The sequence below is a fragment of the Notamacropus eugenii genome, chromosome 1 (assembly GCF_028372415.1).
Source record: "Notamacropus eugenii isolate mMacEug1 chromosome 1, mMacEug1.pri_v2, whole genome shotgun sequence".
Lineage (NCBI taxonomy): Eukaryota > Metazoa > Chordata > Mammalia > Diprotodontia > Macropodidae > Notamacropus > Notamacropus eugenii.
The window spans coordinates 366,223,366-366,244,566 of record NC_092872.1 but is presented as its reverse complement, the minus strand read 5'-3'; the positions used below and the strand labels follow the sequence as shown (position 1 = coordinate 366,244,566).

Here is a 21,201-nt window from a genome sequence, read left to right as displayed (position 1 = left end):
CCCTTTGCTCCAACAATACCACTACTAGGTCTGCATCCCAAAGAGATCATAAAAATAGGGAAGGGACCCACATGTACACAAACATATTTGTAGCAACTCCTTTTGTGGTGGCCAAAACCTGGAAATTGAGGGGATACCCATCAGTTGGGGAATGGCTGAACAAGTTGCAGTATATGAATGAAATGGAATACTATTGTACTATAAGAAATGATAAGCAGGCCGACTTCAGAAAAACCAGGAAAGATTTATAAGAACTGATGCTGAGTGAAATGAGCAGAAGCAGGAGAACATTGTACACAGTAACAGTCATATTTGGCGATGATTGACTTTGATAGACTTGGCTCTTCTCAGCAGTGCAAGGATCTCAGACAACTCCAGAAGACTTATGATGGAAAATGCCATCCCTATCCAGAAAAGTGCTATGGATTCTGAACACAGGTTGAAGCATATTATTTGCTCCTTTTTTGTTTTGTTTTTTCTTTCTTATGGTTCCCCTCAGACATTCTAAATTCTTCTATACTACAAGACTAATGTGAAAATATGTTTAATAAAAAAAGTTTATTTCTTTTTCCAACTAACAAGCATTTTTGCTCTACTGCCTCCTTTCCCACATTGAAAAAAAAACCCAGCTCCATTTGCATGATCAGTAATAATGAATTCCCTTGTTTGCCATGTATCTCTCATTTTGCATCTTGAGTCCAGTACCTTTTGTCAGGAGTTGGGTTGTATGCTTTGGAATTCTGCTTGTTCATTGCATTGATAAACAATCTAAAGTTTTTATTTATTTTTTCAGTTAACAAACATTTATTTTATTTCTTCTGGCCTTTTCCGAAATGAAGAGGAAAAAAATCACACAGAGTTCTTATAACAAAAATCTGTGTTTAACAAACCAGTTACTACATGGTCTCATTTTGTATCTTGAATCTGTCACTTCTGTCAGGAAATGAGTAGCATAAATTCTCATTTGCCCTCTTGAATCATGGTTAGGTCAACTTAAATAACCATGGTTCTTAAGTCGTTAATTATTAAGTTATTAAGTCTATCAAAGTTGTTTATCTTTACAGTATTTTGTTATATAAATTATTCTCCTGGTTCTTCTCACTTCACTCTGCGTCATTTCTGGGACTTCTCTGAGTTCTCTGAAATTGTCCCTTCTACCTTTTCTCATATCAGGACATTTTATTAATATTCATATACCATAAGTTATCCAGCTAATTCTGCTTTTGAAGGGCAGTCCCTTGAATTTCCAGGTCTTTGCTACTATAGAAAGAGCTACTACAAATATTTTTGTGCATGTTGATTCTTTTTTCTCTTTTCTTTGAATTTCTTTCAGGTATAGATCTACTAGTGATATTAATGGGTCTAAGGCTATGCCGTTTAATAACTTTTTGGACATAATTCCAAATTGCTTCCAGGAGAAATGTACCATTTCACAGCTCCACCAACAACAAATTAATGTGACTGTTTTCTTATACCCCCTCTAACTTTGTTATTTTAATTTATGGTAATTTTTGCCAATCTGATGGGTGTGAGGTGGAATTTCAGAGTTGTTTTAGTTTGTATTTTTCTAATTAATAGTAATTTGGAGAGTTTTTTTTTTTAATATGCCTATTGATAGCTTGTATGTCTTTCTTTGGAAATTGTCTGTTTATATCCTTTCATCAGAAAAACTTGCATAAATTTTTTTTCTAGTTAACTAGCTTACACAGCTAGTAAATGTTTCTCTTGACTATAAGTCCAGAATACATTTCATAATCCTCCACTGCCATTCTTAAATCATTGATAAAAGTGTTGAATAATAAAAGTCTAAGGACAGATCCTGGGACACATCATTAGAAAACTCCCTCCAAGATAAATTGATCCAACAATGACTTCTCATTCATTCTGATTAATTTAGACAATTGGGAATCTACCTTTCTGAACCTGTATTTCTAATCTAGTAGTCCTTTTCAAAAATGGAATGAGGTTAGTCTAGCATGACATATTCTAGGGGAAAAATCACATTAAGTTTTAGCTCAGCTGTCCCCTCTGCCAGTTCTTTCTCTACTCTCTACCTTGTGCTCTCTCTAGGTCTGATGATTTGAACGTGTTGAAAGCAACTAAGATGACTCCGTCACCTCCTGATTTTTTTAACTTTACCTCCCTGTTAATCGTTTTTGTTCTGCCTTTCTCTGGCTGATCTTTCTCCTTGGCGGAGCACAAAAGAAGTTGAGTAAGGTGGCAGTTTGTTTTTATCCTCCATTATGCATTGTTATTTCTCTACCTACCTTGAGCTACAATTACACACATTATTTGATATTTTCTTACAAGTGTGTGGCACTCCTCTGTTTTCATCTTCTTATTATTTAGTTGTTTTTAGTCATTTCTGACTCTTCTTGATCCCATTTGAGATTTTTTTTGGTCAGAGACCCTGGAGTGGTTTGCTACTTCCTTCTTCAGCTCATTTGACAGATGAGGAAACTAAGGCAAACAAGGTTAAGTGATTTCCCAGGGTCACACAGCTAGTAAGTGTCTTGAGACCACATTTGAATCCATGACGATGAGTCTTCAGACTCCAGACCTGGTACTTTGACCACTGCACTACCTAGCTTCCTCTTCTTACCTTCTTACTCATCTTTGTTTCCTTCTGATTTTAAAAAATTTTACCTAATCATTAAGTTACTTGTGCACTCAGATGTTGGTTTCTTCATATAGTTTATCCTTTTCTTCCTCATTGAAAAAATTTTTGCTTGTTTCATTAGAATTTAATTTTTGTGTGCTTCCTAAGAGTACTAATAGAGTCAGTGAGTCCCATGTTATTGTGTGCATTTCTTTCCTGTAGACAAAATAATGTCTGCCCTCTTTTTATTTTTTTACATAAATTTTTATTGATATTCTGTTTTTTACGTCATCATAATTATACCTCATTTCTCTCTCTCTTGACTTCCCAGAGAGCTACTCCTTATAACAAATAAAATTTTTTAAAGACCTTGCCCCCCCCCCAAAAAAAAAAGAAAGAGAAAAAATTAGCACAGCTTCTCTATACATTGGAAAAATGTGAAAACGTGCAATAGATAACACAGATCCACCTCAGTGAGGAGGTGGATTGGGGTGGGAGCTACCCTCTTCCATCTTTTCATTTGAGTCATGTTTGAATCTTTATAACTTTGTTACATTTAGTTTTTTAAAAATAAGTTTTTATTGATGCCTTCTATTGTGTTTATCCCAAGGATCACTCTCCTTTCCCCTCCCAGAGAGCCATCCCATGTAATATAGTATTTTTTAGGGAGAGAAAAAAATCAGCATACCTGATTGATATATTAAAAAGGCCCCAAACCATGTACAGTGTGTGACACCTATGAACCTCTCACTTCCTTGAAAGGGTGGGTTAGAGGTATCTTCCCATATCTCTTCATTCAAGTCCTGTTTGATCTTCATTATTTATTATATTGACTTTTGATTTTGGGGTGTGTAGTAGTTCCTTCCATTTATATTGTTGTAGTTACTGTGTATATTATTTTCTTGACTTTGTTTCCTTCCTGTAGATCTCTCCATGCTTCTGGTTATAGTCACTTTTGATTGGTTTTGGGTGTGTGTGGTTTTTTCCCTTTACATTGTTGAATTCCTTATGCATTGTTTTCCCAGATCTTTCCATGCTTCTCTGTATTTGTCACATACACAGATTCTTATAGCATGTTCCATTACATTCATATATCATAATTTGGTTAGCCATCTCCCATTCAGTGGCCAAGTGCTTTGTTTCCAATTCTTTGCTATCACTGAAAGTGCTACTATAAATATTTTGATGTCTGTGGGAACTTCCTTATCAATGGATACCTTGGAGTCTAAACCCATTAATGGAATCTCAGAGGATTCGTACCTTTTGTCCTTTACTGGATTGTGTCAATCTCTTTGATTTTTTTCTCTCCAGTAGGGTCGTTGCCCAGCCCAAGTCATTTATTTGGAGTCAGTACTTTCTTTTATATTGTATGCTGTCCAGTGCCCCAGAAGATCCAGGCAGAGGCGGGAAGCATGGTGACATGTTTATTTTTTTTCCTGGAAATGTGTAATTCCTGTGTTAATAGCATACATGTGAAGAATTCATTCACATGAGGAATAAAGTTTAAACCCTAATCATACTGTTCAAATTCCTCAGAATTGATTTGTCATTAGGTAGTAAATAGCTTTCATTTCAAATTGATTCCCACAGGTACAGAGTATTACTTATATGATGTTACATAAATACCCTTTTCTGGTTAATCCAAAGGTCATTGCTTTCATTCCCTTCTATTTACATGTGCCCTATTTTTAACTTTTAATTTTGAGCATGTAGAGAAAAATGGACGTGAGAAAGATTGTTTTCATTTGAGTGGTTTAGATTCCATTATTAAACACTATTTTCATTTGCAGATGGATAATGCCCGGGACCTGCTCTCCTTTGGAGGTCTTCAAGTGGTGATCAGTGGGCTCAACAGTACTGAGAACTTGGTGAAGGAGTATTCTGCTTTTGTGTTAGGTGCTGCTTTCTCCAGGTAAGCTCCAGGCCAGGGGTTCTGCTGTGAGATGGCCAGTGTAAAAATAACATTTTTGAAATTTCTGTCAAACTGGGGCATTGGGAAGTCTGTCAGAGGGTCCTCAGGTCTTTTTACTGGCATATTTCAGACTACAGTTTTGGGTATGCCTGTGGGAAAGGTAGTAAAGATCTGTTCCTTCCATTGTTACATAATCCCTCAGAATATAGATTCCCTCTCTTCCTTTAAGGTATGGCTCAAACAGAGAAAAAGAGAGAGCACAGGTACCATCTTCTGCAGCAAGTATTCCTTGATTCCTCCACTGCTTGTGTCTGTTCCCCTGAATAACGTTGTATTGAACTATCTTGTATAGAGTTGTATTTATCAACTTTATATTGATGTACCCTAGAGGCAACACAATGGATAGACCATTGGGTCTTGAGTCAGGAAGACTTGAGTTGTAATCCACCCTGATATACTTAACTAGCTGCGTGATCTTGGGCAAGTCACTTAACTTTTGTCTGCCTTAGTTTTCTGAACTGTGAAATGGGGATGCCTATCTCCTAAGGTTGTTGTGAACATCAAATAAGGTAACATTTGTAAAGCATTTAGCACAGTGCCTAACACAGAGTAGACACTTAATAAATCCTCCCTCTCTCTTTTCTTCCCTCTTTACTAACCTCCTTCCCTTTTATATTCTTGTCTTCATTAAAAGCCGAGCTTCTGGCAAGTAGGGATTTTTCATTCTTTCTGCTTGTATCCCCAGCATCGAATATGTACCTGGTACGTAGTAGGTACTTTATAAGAAGTATTACTTGACTCTGGCCTAAATTTGCCTTCGTAATTTTCACCCGTTAGATCTGGTTATGCCCTCTAGGGTTAAACAGCATTCTAATCCCTCTTCAGATTCCCAGAGACAACACCTGTCATGTCTTTTCCGACTCCTTAACCTCAGCTCTCTTCTCTGTGTTCAATATGCCTAGTTCCTCTAAGGTTTTGTACTCGAAACCTTTCCTGGACACTGGATGGCTCTTAAGGACCCTCCTTAGACTTCCAGAACTGTGCTAGGGCTCTGTGTGTCTTGTGACTGGGACGTAGCACAGAGGGATTTATTCCTTTCTTCACGTAGCCCAATATTGCACGTGGCTGATGCACATCGAATTTTCAGTTTTCTTGTTCTCCAGATCTTTTTTCAGAACTGCCCTTTTTTATGTAAATAGTATTTTTTCTTCCAATTACATATAGTTTCCAACATTCACTTTTTATAAGATTTTGAGTTCCATATTTTTCTTCCTCTTTCCCTCCCCAAGATGGCACGCCAATCTGATATAGGTTGTGCATGTGCAGCCATGGTAAACATTTCTACCTCAGTCTTGTTGTGAAAGAAGAAACAGAACAAAAGGAAAAGAATCTCACAAAGAAACCCAAAGAAAGTGAAAATGGTCTGCTTTGGTCTGCATTCAGAGTCCACCAGTTCTTTTTCTGGATGTGGATAGTATTTCCCATCATGAGTCTTTTGGAATTGTCTTGGATCATTGTAGTGCTGAGAAGAGCCAAGTCTGTCATAGTTATGTGCACAATGTTGTTGTTACTGTGTACAATGTTCTCCTGCTTCTGTTCACTTCACTCAGCATCACTTCATGTAAGTCCTTCCAGGTTTTTCTGAAAATCTCCTCCTCCCATTTCTTATAACATAATAGTATTCCATTACCTTCATATACCACAACTTGTTCAACTATTCCCCATTTGATGAATATTTTCTCAATTCCCAATTCTTTGCCACTCAAAAAGAGCTGCTATAAATATTTTTGTATACGTAGGTAATTTTTCCTTTTTTTATGATCTCTTTGGGATATAGACCTAATAGTGGTAATGCTGGCTCAGAGGGTATGCACAGTTTGGTTGCCCTTTGGACGTAGTTCCAAATTTCTCTCCAGAATGGTTGGATCAGTGCACAACTCCACCAACAATGCATTAGTGTTCCAATCTTCGCACATCTTCTCCAACATTTATCATTTTCCTTTTCATCATATTAGCCAGTCTGATAGATTGAGGTGATACCTCAGAATTGAACAACTGCTATTTAACAATCTTGGTAGCCTTAAGTGGCTGTGAATTTTTTGACATTTCTTCTGCATCATGACTATTTTCCAGCCCATATCTTATATATAGATTCTTTATGCCATATTTCTAAGGCATAAAGTGAGTAAAGCATTTAGAACAGCACTATGAGGGGGTGAGAAAGGGCATGAATTCCTGGAAATGTTGCTATTGTTAGGTAATCCACATCTAGCCAAGGATGGCTTTTGGGGAATCTGCCCTTCTTTAGTCAGTAGCTGCCAAAAAATTTAATACCTCTCATTTAGAAATTAAGTACATAGAGTCTGACTTGTTTTTTTATTTTTTTATCAGAGGGCCAAAAGCCATGGTGTGGTTTTCTAGACAGTTTCTCAGGAAGAATTGTTGAGACTTGTGAGACTGCCCCACTATTCCTCCCATGAGGAAGATCAGGTTATCTTTATATCACAATTGGTTATTCAGGACCATATTCTTCCTATCTGTGAAACCTGCCAGGAATAAATTTCTTTCAACCCTTTGCAGAAGCAGAGCACCCTTGTCTGTCCATAATAGTCACACTTTGGGTGAGAAACTGCCCTGGATATCTAATTGATTGGGAATTTTATAGGAAAATATCTTCTTTGTGTTTATTTCTCTCTTTTAATCTGATTAATTACAGTTTGATTCTGATTAAAGCTTAATAAGAGTCTGATATTTATTAATGTTGGAGCAACAACATTGAAACATTCTGGGTCTGGAGGTTGTAGGGAAGGAGGGGCCATGAGAAGCTGCCTTTCTCATTTGTTTCTCCCCATTCCAGCCCTCTCAGATGCTGATTCTTGGGCTGACTTCTAAGAACTTGACTTCTGAAACATGTTAATAGGTTTCTCAAGGGTTACAGAAACTACACACTTCAGAATTATAGGTTACTTACTCCCTACCTTTTGTAACTGCCTCTTCCTCGGTTTACATGGTAAATTGTAGCTTATAGCTAGCTATAATTTACAATAAAGGAAGGAACTCTAACCTCACATTAACCCTAGGATCATCACTTCTTATCCTGAAACAAAAGGGAAATGAGTGTGTGTGTGTGTGTGTGTGTGTGTGTGTGTGTGTGTGTGTGTGAGAGAGAGAGAGAGAGAGAGAGAGAGAGAGAGAGAGAGAGAGAGAGAGAGATTAAGTAAGAACAAGAAAAGGAATTTCCAGTGCCTCATTTCATCCTCTGGTAAGTAAAGGACTTATTGTTGTGGCCTTTAAAAGCCTTTAAACTCTCTAAAGTCCTGGACTCATTCAATTATTTCTTCTCTCAATGCATTAACTCAAATGTGAGCAAGCCAAATATTATTAGTCTCTTCTTAGGTCTTCTTTGGGAACCTTTTCAGTAAGTCCAAGCCCCTATTATAGGCCATCAGTTTCAAAGCTTCAGCGTAGAAGTGCCTGCTTCTGGAAATACATTTCTTACAGAAAAATATCTAGCATCTTGTTCTTATGGCGAATTTAAGGGGCTTCACTCACAGAGCCACAAGCAGTTGGATGAGGCCTTTTAATCTCCATAACTTACCAAGGGGCTATGCCAGTACACAGTATTATTAGGACTTTTTCAGTGATTACATTAGCATAAGAGCATGTTAACATTTATTTAGTGTTGCTAAAATTTAGATAGAGACAAATATAAAATATTACAATTTCATGTTTTGGTGGCAACAGATTGCTACATGCAAAATAATTTGGCACTGCTTTTGATGGCCCATTGGAGGGTCATTAGGGTGATAGCACAGAATCATCAAAGCCTTCAGAATATTGGTGGTAGAGTTCCCAATATCCTGAAAATGTCAGTGTTTTATGCAAACAGAAACTTTTGGAATAGTAAGAATGTGTCCTCCTAGAGAAAGAGACCTTCAGTGCTTTTTTAAGAAGCCCCACCCCTCTTTTAAAATACATGTTTCTTGTCAAGTATTGACTCCCCAGCCCCTGAGGTGAAATTGAATGTGTCATGGCATTCTAAAGCACCATTTCCTAGAAATATGGTACAGAGTATCTATATATAAGATATAGGTTTGGAAATAGTCTGGATGCTGAAGAAATGTCAAAAAATTCAGTCACTCCAGGCTAATTTAGGGTAGTTGAATAGCAGTCTGATAAAGCCCAGTTATTGGAATTTTAGCAGTCCAGGGCTGGTTCTTTAGTCTCCCTCTCCTCTCCTCCTTTTTTAATCTACCCCAGAGTATGCCTAAACTCACACAGTTCTTTGTTCAGAATCTGGACCTGGAGTTAGGCAATGTAAGTAGCTGCCCCTCAATACAACCTGACCCCACCCTTTTTGTCTAGTGTCATCTTATATTGCTATTTTTTTCACAAAACTATATTCTTCTCTCTGTTCCTCTCCCATCTTCTTGCCTTTGGCTATCTCCTATGCCTAGAAAGCAAACCCCTCTGCACCTCTGCCTTGTTTCCTTCTTGTTGAAGTGAAACACCATCTTTTACAGGAGTCCTTTCCTGATCTTCCCCAGTGCTCGTGCCCTCACTCCCTGACTACCTTATATTTATTGTGTGTTCATTCTTTGTAGACTAACGCATGTGCATGGTGACTCCCCTGATAGACAGTAAGCTCTTTGAGCAGTTACTGTTTTCCTTTTTAAAAAAAATTTTGTGTCTCTACCACAGAACCGAACACATAGTAGATAATAAATGCTTTTGATCAATTTTATTGATGAAGGGGACATGACTAGGGTACAGTTCTTAACTTAATTTTTTAAAATAATTGTGCATCTTTCATGCCGGAGAGTCTTTTTGAGTATTGTATTGGCAAATCAACTGTCACAGTTTAGGCTCAAAGTGTCCACAGTATGCAAGGTATGAGCAGTTTTAATATCCTGCTTGCAGTGCTGAAATCCCATGTTCTCTCTCTCACTCTGCCTTCTTTTTGGCGTATACTTCCTATCATGGTATTTTTCCTTAGGTTTAATCAAAATCCTGATTCCTATATTGATTGTTTTGTAACAAGATCTACTTCAGGTTTGTTCAGATTCTGCTTGCCCCCTGTTCATTATCCACCTCATGACTCTCCAGTGGTCAATCAAAAGCCATGCCAGCTCATTTTGCATGTTGTAGTTTGCCACCAGAACACACTGGGCTTTATTTGCATGGCTGGATTAATTGTGTAAATAAGGTCTCCATATCCCCCTAAATTGATTTTTCTTTTAATCATCTGACTATTGTGAACATTGAGCACAATTGATCCCCAGGCAGAGGATTTGACTATTCACATCTCTCCTTAGTCTTTTTCCTTGATCTGTTTGCAGATGCTGCCTCATATTCCTCATGCTCTCCCAGAGCTTAAAATCAACAGCCTTTTCCTCCCTTTTCTTTCTCTCTGTTGTTCTTTCAGTCTGTTGATTGTGGTATCTCCCCTGAGGTTGCATATGCTTTCCCTTCCAGTGATAAGACCAATCAGCTCCTACAAATCCCATCTGCATTTCTGTCTCTACTGACTGAGCTCTAAGATAAGCCTGCCTTCCTCTAGTCTCTTTAGCATCTGCTTTTGCCTTCCACTCCATCCTTCTTCTTTGGCACCAAGTCTTATTTTTCATCCTTCTTATAATTTGGTGTCCCACAACTTCTAATATACCTGTTCAAAAAAACAAACAAACAACTGATTGATTAATTTTGAGGAAGGAATTAGAAGATCATTTTCTCCATGCCATCTCTCCTCACTCCTTAAGGGAAAAAAACTCCCACTGATAAATTCCCTCTACCAATACAGATCAATATCAGCTCTGCAGTGGAAAGTTTTAATGAGATTTGCTTGAGGACTGAGAAAAGTTAGTGACTAGCTCTGGGTCACAAGCCAGTGTGGCTTCAACTCCATGACTAACTCTCACTCCACTACTCCATGTTGCCTCACTCTTCCTTTTCATAGTTTATCAGCTAGTCTCAGATTCAGAAACTAGTTTGTGGCTTTGCAAAGAGGACTGCATTTGAAGTCAGACTAACACCCTGGGCAGGTCACTTTAATCACCTTAGGTTCCTCCTTCATAAAATGTAATGGTTGGGCTGGGTGACTGTAACACCAGTGTGATACCCACAGCCACTGCTATGAGCATGCATGTGTCTTTCCGGGGTAAATTCACCAAATAGAAACCCTCTTCCTCTAAGAGGAAACCAAAATATTTATTCAGATACCAGAAAGCCAATTCTACCATAGTAACAACAAAGTCTGTACACATTGCCAGTACTGGTAGCACCACCCCAAGTCTTCCTTCCCTTAGGCCTCCCCACAAATAAACTCCCCTAGGCAAAATTCCTCCTTCTCTCACTCACCCTTGCTGCTGTCTCTCAGCTCTGTCTAGATCTTTCTGAGCTCTGCCTCACTCTTTCTACTGCACCCTTCCTGCTCTACCCATTCAGCCATCACCTCCCACCTTGGACTTCATGTGACTTAGGCTGTGGGCTGGGCCAAAGCTCAGACCAGGTGACTTGGGCCTTTCAGAAGCCTGGAAAGATCTTCAAATTCCCTTACTGTTACAATGACTGACCTTTGTGACTTTTGCCTCCTCTGAGCCTGTGACTATTTAAAATTTAAAGCCATGTTTGTACCTTTTTGGCAGTGAGGGTCTGGAAGACATCAGTACTTTTAAAGAAGTCACACTTGGGGGAAACTGGCATTTTGGCAAAAATTAGCATGTGACCCCCTTATTTTCTGTCTGGTACAGGTGAGGTGATAGATGTTGTTTATAGGTGATAAAGAGAAATTGAGCAATGTGTACATGATAACTTAGTCCCGCTTTATGGTTGGTCCACACTGTTGGTTAGCTAATGTACTTCAAACCAAATGCAGGGTCTAATTTTAAAAAGAAAAAATACTTCAGTTTCTGACAGATGTAAATAAGGATATGGATGGGTGGGTTACCTCAGGGGAGAACTGTGATGTCACCTGAGTACCTTCCATGTGAGGAAACTCTCTACCAAAGCAAGTTTTTACATCCCTTCTCAGGAACTGATGGTCTTAAAGTGTTGTATAGACAGTTGTATAACCACTAGGTGGTTAAGTAATTTGTTTTGGTGTATTCTCACATTTTGTTATAAAGTTTAATCCTTTTCAGAATTTTGTTACCCCAGATTTTATATCATATTTGTTTCCAAATGTATTCATCTCCCTTCTCCTTGAGAGTCGTCCCTTGTTACAAAGACTGGAAACAAAAACATTCAATTAAAATGTTTAACTCTTTGACAGTATACACAATATTCCACTCCCTTAGTCTCCCATCTTTGGGGAAAAAAAGCAGGGAGATGCACTTTTCTTACCTTTTTTAGAATTAAACTTGGTTATCATATTACACAGCATTAATTATCGTTGCCTACTAGTATATTCTTTCCAGTTTTTCATTATTTCTGTTTACCACATTCTTTACAAAATGTTATTTATTACATTGGTGTTGCATAGTGTTTCCTTATGCTTACTTTGCATTGTATTAGCAACTGATTTTTGTTAATTTGAGAAGTGAAACTTGTGTTCAGGTATGTTCTGTAAGGACATGTAAGTGTAAGCAAGGTGGGATTTTTTTTGTTTTTTCTTTCTGGATTTCAGTTTCCCAGGCTCAGGCTAAATTGTAAACATCTGAAGGATTAAACTCTTTTGAACCCTGATAATTCACAGCTGTGCTGCGTCCAGTAGGTTTCATGCCTTCTGGCTCTGAGCAAATCAAGGGCCAAGTCTTTGTTATATTCTGGGAGGCTGGCGTTTTGTTTTGGGGGCTTGATCATGAGAAAGGACCTTTGGGTTCCCTGGACTGGATTCTGGATAGCCTCTGATTAAGAAGTGTCTCCTCCCCTCTTCCCCTGCCCCTCCACTACTCAGATATTGGTGCTCTCCAGATCTGGTGGTGTATGTAGGTGATTATAATACTCTTTTTAGACAGTTGGAGCTCTGTCTATTGGATTCTTTCTTTGACTACTTATCCGTATTTATCTGTCTGTTAATTAAAGTAAGATTGTTAACCCTTTTAAAGCTGTCTTTCCTTTAAACCTGTGCCAGCAGCCCACCTTATACTAGTATGGTTGCTAATACAGGACAGAAAGCTACCCCAGCTTCAGGGTGTACCTTGTAGGCAACAATATCCACTCAAAAGCATAACTTAGTACCTTCACAATGCCATGAATTCAAGCAGAAAACATTGAATTAGATAGTGTGGCAAATTAAGTAATGAGAACAGATTTTCTCCCATGCACATACAGTATTGTGGCGTACTTTTACTGATAACTACACAACTAGAGGGGAAGGGCACTTCTAAGGAAAGATTACTGATAACTACACAACTAGAGGGGAAGGGCACTTCTAAGGAAAGATTACTGATAACTACACAACTAGAGGGGAAGGGCACTTCTAAGGAAAGATTACTGATAACTACACAACTAGAGGGGAAGGGCACTTCTAAGGAAAGATGTGTGGGAATCAGGAGGTCTAGATTCTAGGAGTGGTTTTGCTATCAGCTAGCCTTTGTCACTTAGAAGAGGGGAACAAGTATTTAAGCATTTATTAAGCAGGGTGCCAAGAATTATACAGATATCTCATTTGATTGTCTAATAACTCTGGGAGGTAGGTGCTATTATCTCCATATTACAGTAGAGGAACCTGAGGCAGGGAGAGGTTAAGTAAACAGGGTCGTATAGCTAGTAAGTACCTGAGTCTGGATTTAAAGTCATTTCATTCTGACTCTAGGCCTCATACTCTCTCCACTGTCCTACCTAGCAACCCCAGGGGTGCAGTAGACAGGAAGCCTCTACCTGCCAAGAGGGAGGGAACACATTGTTTCAGAACATGGACTAATTCTGAGCACAGTACTCATTTAAGAAAAAAGCAAACAGAATATACATTAGAATCTTGTCTGGTTTTTTGACTGAATTTCTGTGTTCACTTGAATTCCTGGCCCCAGCCAACTCTTTGACCTTGGGTTAGAAAGCCTTTTTAGATTCTTGTCTGATTCCTTTGAAACCTAGGAAATGGTCCCAGGATGAGGATAAGAGTATGTTTCCTGGACTCTGCTTAGCTCTTCTTATGGTCGCTGATTGGCATGCACGTGAACTTGGGACAAAGACAAAAGATCAGTCCACCTCACTTTTCCTCCACGTACATGCCATTATTATGCATACTTGCCAGTAACAAAATTACTTGCTTGATTAAAGGTTTCTTTGAAGCGAAGGCCTCCTAGTCATTATGATAAGTTATTTGTGGAGAGATCAGAACTAAACAATGACCAGTGATTTACTTGCTGTCAGGTATTCATAATAAAAGCAGGAATGTGGAACAGAGGTAAGCCATCTCCTCAAGGCTTCGGCTCACTTTTGTGTTCTTCCTCCTAGTTTCATTTTTTGTGCCAATCAAAGAGCATTACTGGATACCTTTTTTTCTCTTTATCATTGCAGTGAGATCTTCATTCAGTCAGTAAACATTTATTAAGGGCCTACTGTGTTTCTGGACACTATGTTTAAATGCAAGGGATACAAAAAAAAGGCAAAAGCTCCTGTCTTCAAGGAGCTAGTTTATAACCTAAAGGGGAAGAAACAAGCAAACATATCTGTATATCCAATCTATATATAGGAAGAAAAGGATCTAGAATTGAGAGGTTGGGAAAGGCTTTCTGTAGAAGATGTGATTTTAGCTGACACTTAAATGAAGCCAAGGAAGCTAGTGGATTATGATGAGGAGTGAGAACATTCTAGGCATGGAGACAGCCAGAGAATATGCCTAGAGCCAAGAAACAGTGTCTTATTTGAGAAACTTCAAGGAGACTGATGTCACTGGATGGAAAAGTACATGGGTAGGGAGTCCTGGAAAGGTAGGAGGGGCGTTAGGTTATGAAGATCTTTGAAGACCAAACAGAGAATTATGTACTCTATCCTGGAGGAGATAGGGAGCCACTGGAGTTTACTGAGTAGCGGGTCAGACCTCTTTGTATTAGGAAAATAAGCTTGTTGCTTGAATAGAAGGTAGACTGGATGGGGGAAAGACTTGAAACAGGCAGACTCACCAGTAGGTGTTGTAGTAGTCCAGTAGTGAGGTGATGAGAGTGTACAGTAGAGTGGTGGCAGTGTCAGAGGAAAGAGAGGGGGTATATTTGGGATATGTAGCAAAAATTGACATGCCTTGGTATATGAGAATAGGATTGGGGGCTGAGACATAATAAGTAGTAGAGGATCACACTGGGTTGTTGAGGGACTATTGTCTTTTCCAGTAATAGGGAAGTTGGAGGGAGAGGATTTAGGGGAAAAGATTATGTGTTCAGTTTTGGACATATTGATATCTGAAAGGTAGTTAGAGGTGGTTGGAGGTCAGCAGAGAGATTAGGAAAGGAGAGGTGGATTTGAGAATCATTATCATAGACATGGTAATTAAATCCATGGGAGCTGATGGGATCATCCTAGGGACAAAAGAAGAGGCCCTGGAACGAGTGTCCCTGTAAGATACTAAAGGTTAAAGGGCTTGATCTGGATGAAGATCTAATAAAAGAGTCTGAGGAGTGGTCAGCTTTATTCATTCTGCTTTTAAAACTTATTTTTCCTTGTAGGGAACATGTGAATTATATAAGGAATTTTTTTTTTCTAGTTCTGGGACCTTGTCTTTGAGGATCTCTTGAAACAGTATTCATATTAATTTATTTTTCTAAATTCTCTGGTATATCAGTAATTCTGAGATTTCTGGGCTTATATTCAAGATTTGACCTTTAAATATTTCAGTGTGTTTTTCCCAACCTATATTCCTAGCTACCTGGTGTACAGTTTCTACTCTGTGTGCATTTCTGCCTTGTGTATAATTCACTGTAACTGGTTGGTCCTTCCTCTGAATTTTTGTGGTTTTTCTTCTCTCCATGGTCGATATGTTTTTTGTTGTTTTATCTTGTTTTTTTGTGGAGAGGGTAAGGAAGGGGAGATGTATCCTTTAATTCTTGTTTGATTTCCTCATGTGAATTTTTACTTCCTTTTATTTGTTCTGGTTCTTTACTCGTCATTGTCAAGGCTTGTTTACATTTCTTTGTATATTTAATTTATCCACATAGGAGTTCATCTTTCAGGCTATCTTGAGTGGTTTCTTTTACCGATTTCTGGCGCTTCTGCTACCTTAGTTGATTCAATATAATTAAAAATTATAACAACGCTCTATTGTTTATTTTTTTAAATTTTGGTTCATTTTCACTTTTGTAGTTTTCTTAAGTGTTCTATTGAATATGTTAAGTATCTTGATTCTCTTCAGTCCTTATACAGTCCCAGTAAATGTCTTGAATTAAAGGTCTTTTTCTTTTGTATCCCCATAGTGCTAGGCATAGGAATGTGCATGGTGTAGTAGAGTTAATAAATATTATGAAATAGAATTTATAGTCTGAACTTTAAAACATTTGGGAATTTTCCATCTCCTGTACACATTCCTCTTCACCTTTTGGATTTGATTTTCTTACCCACCCCTTCAGATTTTAGTCTTTGCCTCATGGCATCGTAGGAATAGTTCTGCCTCTCGGGCCTTTGCTGTGAGTTAAGATCAGTTAAGAATGCTGGTGTTTATACTGACCCAGCATCACTCAGAATGACCATTTGCTCTACTTCCCTGAAAGTCTCTGACATTATGCATGCTGGCACATGCATAATTCCCTCCCATTCTTCCCCACTATATTGTGATTTGTACTGCTTTTAAAAATCTTCTGTTAATGACAAATGCAGGGTGATAATTTAGACTGTGAATTTGGGCAGCGACTGTTTTCTGCCTTTTTTTTATATCTCCAACATTTAGTGCAGTACCTGACATATAATAGCTGCTTAATAAAGGCTTGTCTTGACTGACCTTTTTGCTAGGGGGAAGGGCATAGGAAGGGTTCTAGACACCTTAGAGCCAAGGATAGGAAAGTGTGAAATGTATATAAAAATGATCATCTAGGAGCATCAAAGATAGACTTTGTCCAGTGATTTATGTTTCTGTATTGTCACTAGTTTTCAAAATGATGGTGAATTCATTACCTCAAACTGGAAATAGCTACCATAGAGACTGTGATTGAAGAAATAGAGCATCAGGTGACATTATGACAGGACTCTGAAAAAAGAAATATCCTTGAGCTTCTGAAGCTTTTCTGAATCCTGGAACCTATATTTATTTGGTCCAAATCCAGTCTTACTTTTTTGGGGCTACAAGTCCCTTCCTTGTGATCTGCATCTGTTCACAGTGAGAGAAGCAGCCTGGGGTAAGGGAAGCGATGCTGGATTTGGAGTAAGAGGCCATGAGTGTGAATCATGTAACCTTGAGTAGCAGTCTCCTCCTTTGTGAATGAAGGGGATCTGCCTTTGAAGTACCTTCCTGCTCTAAGTCTGTGATTCTCTGGTCTTTGTTTTCCTTTCTTGAACTGGGTCCTTCTCCCCAAATGGAACAAAAACTATTGTTTTATCCTCTTTCTCCTTTCTTTGTGTTCTTCCAATTGAATATAAGCCCATTGAGAATAGGTGGTGTTGTGTTTTTTTGCTTTTCTTTTTTGGTTGTCTTACCCCCAGTAAGTGGTTCCAGAACCTTGACTAGGGAAGATATCTAATAAAGGTGTATTGAGTTGAGTTCTCTGTGCATAGGTTTACTCTACAAATTATCCTGTCCTGGTAGGGGGCCTAGTCATGGGTTTCTCACACTTTCCTCGCACACCTTTACTCTTTTCTTTCGTTATTTGCGCTGTCGAACTGCCTGTCTTACCAGACTCATGACAGTGTTACTTTCCTGAACAGAGAATAAATGGAAGCACCCCGAGGTCTGCCAGCTTTTTTATTAAACATTTAGAGGTCAAAATTAATGGGGAAGAACTGTTAATTTCTCTGAGCAAGTAGAAGTTGGTGGACAGGATTGCAGTCATTTTAAAGTCTTTCCCTGATTTCATCTAGCTCATTTCACCTTTCTTTACATGTGGTGTCAGGTCTCATTTTCTTTATCTGTAAATTTGGGTAGACCTTAAAACATTTATTGGAAAGTCAGTTTTGAATAAAGTATAGCATAGTAGATCTGGATAGATTAGTACTAGGTTATAATCTGGATATAAGAAAATCTGGATAATCTGAAGACATCCTTCCATTTGTCTAGGAGCAGAGCCACAAGGTACCATCTCTAAATAAGGACATCAGGACAGCTTCTGTTAGGTTTTCTCCTATGATGTAGATAAAGAATTCCTCTTAATTTAAAAGATTATCTCTGCTGGAATTAGGAGCAAAAAGTAGTGTTCTACTCCTTTTAGTGTGCTTTGGTAGTTACTTCAATATTTAATAAATACTCAATGAATTAAAATGTTAATTGAATATAATTTAATGGCCAGAAGCTACAGACTCTTAGAAAACAGAGAAAAATAGCCTCAGAAAAAGTATTTTCATGAGCTTTCTACTCCCGCCCTTCTTCCTCGAAATAGATATTGGACAAACAGGAGAGAGCCTGCCTTGAAACTGGCCCTCTTTTTTCAGAAAACTTTAGTGAGCTGGATTAAGCAACATTCAAGTGGCTTTTTTTCTATATAAAATTTAAGTCAAAGAATCTGTGGTAAAGAGAGCCTTCTTCCTTATCCCACCAAACTCCAGTAAATCAGAATTTTTTGTTTGCTCTTTTCTCTATCTGTAGTGAATTCTTCTTATACTTACAGCAAGGGATCCATAAGGATGGAGAAAGGGCAAGAGAGCAAAAGATTACAGCAATATCAGCTTTTTCTTTCTCCCCCAGAGGATTACACTGAAAGCTCTCTTCAGCTGGCCCCATAGATTCTTCGTGAGGGGCAGAACTCTGGGGCTTTTTTCATCACTTCTCTGGATTTGGTAGGAGCCTTCATGGATGAAGAGCCTGACTCTCAGGCTTGTTGTCTGAGTCTCTTTTTCCTTATCTATAAAATGTATATAATAATACACATTATACCTACCTCAGAATGACGTTGCTGTGATCAAATGAAGACAGTGTTATAAATGTCATTTCTTACTTCATTATTTTAATGTGTGTCAGAAGTGTGTGATAAATGATGTTGTGTGTGATGGACTGTGTGGAATAAAGAATGGCTGCTTGATTGCTGTGGAACAAAAGATTTCCTCACATTAGATGATATGTAATTCTGTTTCAGAAAGATCCCTGAAATCAGCTGTTTGCTCAGGCTGTCTGCCAATCCCCTTTCTCACTGCTGTATTTTCCTAGTTTATATAACCTTGAAGTTTAAAGTTAATTTGTTTTTCCTGATATTCCATTCCTCTTTCTGCTTTTATATTGCATTTAATCATTTGTCTTGGTCCCTCTACCAAAGTATTTTAGCTTTGCTTCTAAACTCCGTGGCCTTCCAGCTGGAGTGTCTGGCCATCTTACCAGCACATTGAGTTTTTGGGTTTTTTTTTTTTTCAGAGGTTCCCTTGGTCTCCCTTGATGGCAAAGTCAGGGTGGATTAGGCTGTATAAGTTTCCTGACAGGAACCTTGTCACTACTTTCTTTGCAAAGGACCCTGAAATGAAAAGGATTAAGGAGGTTGAATGTATATATTTTAAAAAATCCAGCTAGAAAAATGTGGTGTGAAAAATAGAAGTGTTAACCCTCAGGAGTTTTCCCCTTAGCTATAAAGTGGCATTTCCACTTTATCAACTTGCACCCAACTACAGAGAGGTTAAAAATGGAAATTAAGTTCAACTTTGACATGGGCAACATCAAAATCAGTGCTTGAAATCAGACTGTGAATTCTGATGGCATGTAATAGGATACATAATTTCCTGTCACTGGTTTATAGAGAATCTAGGACCTTGTCTTTTTACCATTCTTATTTCAAAGTTGGGAACCTCAGGGCCCAGAGTAGCCAAGGCAGCTCTGTGTCACCATACCAGGTAGGGGTGGAAGTGGGGAGGGACTCATGGAGGATGGAGTTGGGACACTGAGAAGAGCTGGGAGGACATAATTTTAGCCAGACACAAAGAAGCAGCAGTTATCTCCTGTCATTATCTCTTAGACGTTTGGTGGGAGGCAAAGGCAGAGATGCTTCTGCTGAATGTGAGCTCCTTCCTCCTCTTGGGAGCCTGTCTCCAGATGCCCAACCACAGCCACCTTTCTTCCCGGGTATTTGGGAGAGAACAGAACTTCTTTTGCTGTTTCCTGTTACTCCTAAGGACCCCACTGTCTCTCCAGTCATGCAGACTTGGTGTCTTCCTGGATTTCTCATTCACATGCCACATATCTAATCAGCTACTACAACTTCTCCTTTCTGTCTCCACAACCTCTCTTGGAGAAGGCCCTTTCTTTCCTCTCAGATATCTACCATTCCTGGTTTTAACCCTTACCACTTCTGGCAATAACCCATTATTGCAAATAGCTTTCTATTTGGTCTTTCCCTATCCCAATCCATTCCCTACAGAGCCACCAAAGTGAGTTTTGCAAAGTTTAAGTCTGACCAAGTCACCTCTGTTTGGGATGGCGAGACCCCTACTCAAATTGACTACTCAGAGGCATCTCAAAGTACAAAGTCCTTTATTTGGTTCTTTCAAGAAGTAGGTGGTCCCTTCACCAGTTTCCTGGAGCAGGGAGGCGCCTTTACAGAAGTAGATGCCAGGCTATAAAGCTAAAAATGACAAAAACTCCCCCTTACCCTTTTAGTCAAAAGTCTGAGCTAGCAGTCTCTATTTCAGAAATAGGGAAATGGGACTCAGCAAGACTGGGGAGAGAGACAATAGACAGTTTCACAACTTCAGGTTTCCCCGTATCATATGATTTTTGATCAATTGAAACTCAGGCCTTATGTCTGCCTTACTTTAAACTTAGATCCCTGAAAAGTCTTCACTGACTTATCACATTCACCTCCCTATTTAGTAAACCTCAGTGGCTCCCTATTACTGCTAGAATCAGATGTAAATTCAGTCTTACTAATTGGTGTCTCTGATTCCACCCTGCCTGATTCCAGCCTCTCTGATCTCCAGCTCACACTTCAAACTGCTTCCAGATTTATGTTTTTAACCCACAGTTAATCCCCTACTCACAAATCTAGAGTGACTTCTTCTTGCCCCTATGATAGCAAACACTTCCCCCGCCCTCTCGACCTTTAATACCCACCATAATTTCTCTCCCAAATTTTTATATCACACTTCTTTCTATATTCTAGCACATCTTGCCTACTTGTTCCTTCCTTTGCTATGCCCTGTACTGCGCTTGTGCCTTTATTTAGGCTCATCCTTTATCTCCACAGTGCTCTCTTCTCTCTACTTAGTTCTCTTAAGGCTCAGCTCCTGGGCCATCTCCTAGGAGAAGAGCCTCTGCATGCTCCTTGGTTTTAGTGCCTTCTCCTTCTGGAGGTTAAATAAATAGCTTAACCTGAGTATAAGTTGTATCTCCCCTTCCCCCATCCCCTGGTAGAATAGAGTGTAAACTCCTTGTGGTCAGGGACTATTTAATGTTTATTTTTGTATTCACATTGCCCTGCATATAGCTGGTGATGATTTAAAGCTTGTTGAATTGAATGGAAGGCCAGAAGATGCCATTGAAACTGGGGTTGTGTTGAGCAGATGTGTGGGCCTTTGGAATGCCTAGGCTTCCATTCTTATCTCATTTCTTTAGTTAAAAAAACAGACTTGGAGTTAGAGGAAACCTGAGTTTAATTATCTGTCTTTAACACTTAGTAGCTGTGTGACCATTGACAAA

General features: G+C 38.8%; 1 protein-coding gene across 5 annotated transcripts in view; it reads left to right on the top strand.

Moving 5' to 3' along the window:
- The window catches only part of SIL1 (SIL1 nucleotide exchange factor), a 260,982-nt gene that overhangs the window by 197,470 nt on the left and 42,311 nt on the right, over window positions 1-21,201 (top strand). For all 5 annotated transcript variants that reach the window (XM_072630421.1, XM_072630425.1, XM_072630424.1 and 2 more), the window contains one exon: window positions 4,390-4,511. In XM_072630421.1, coding sequence (XP_072486522.1) covers window positions 4,390-4,511 — 122 coding nt within the window. The remainder of the gene's footprint in view (window positions 1-4,389; window positions 4,512-21,201) is intronic.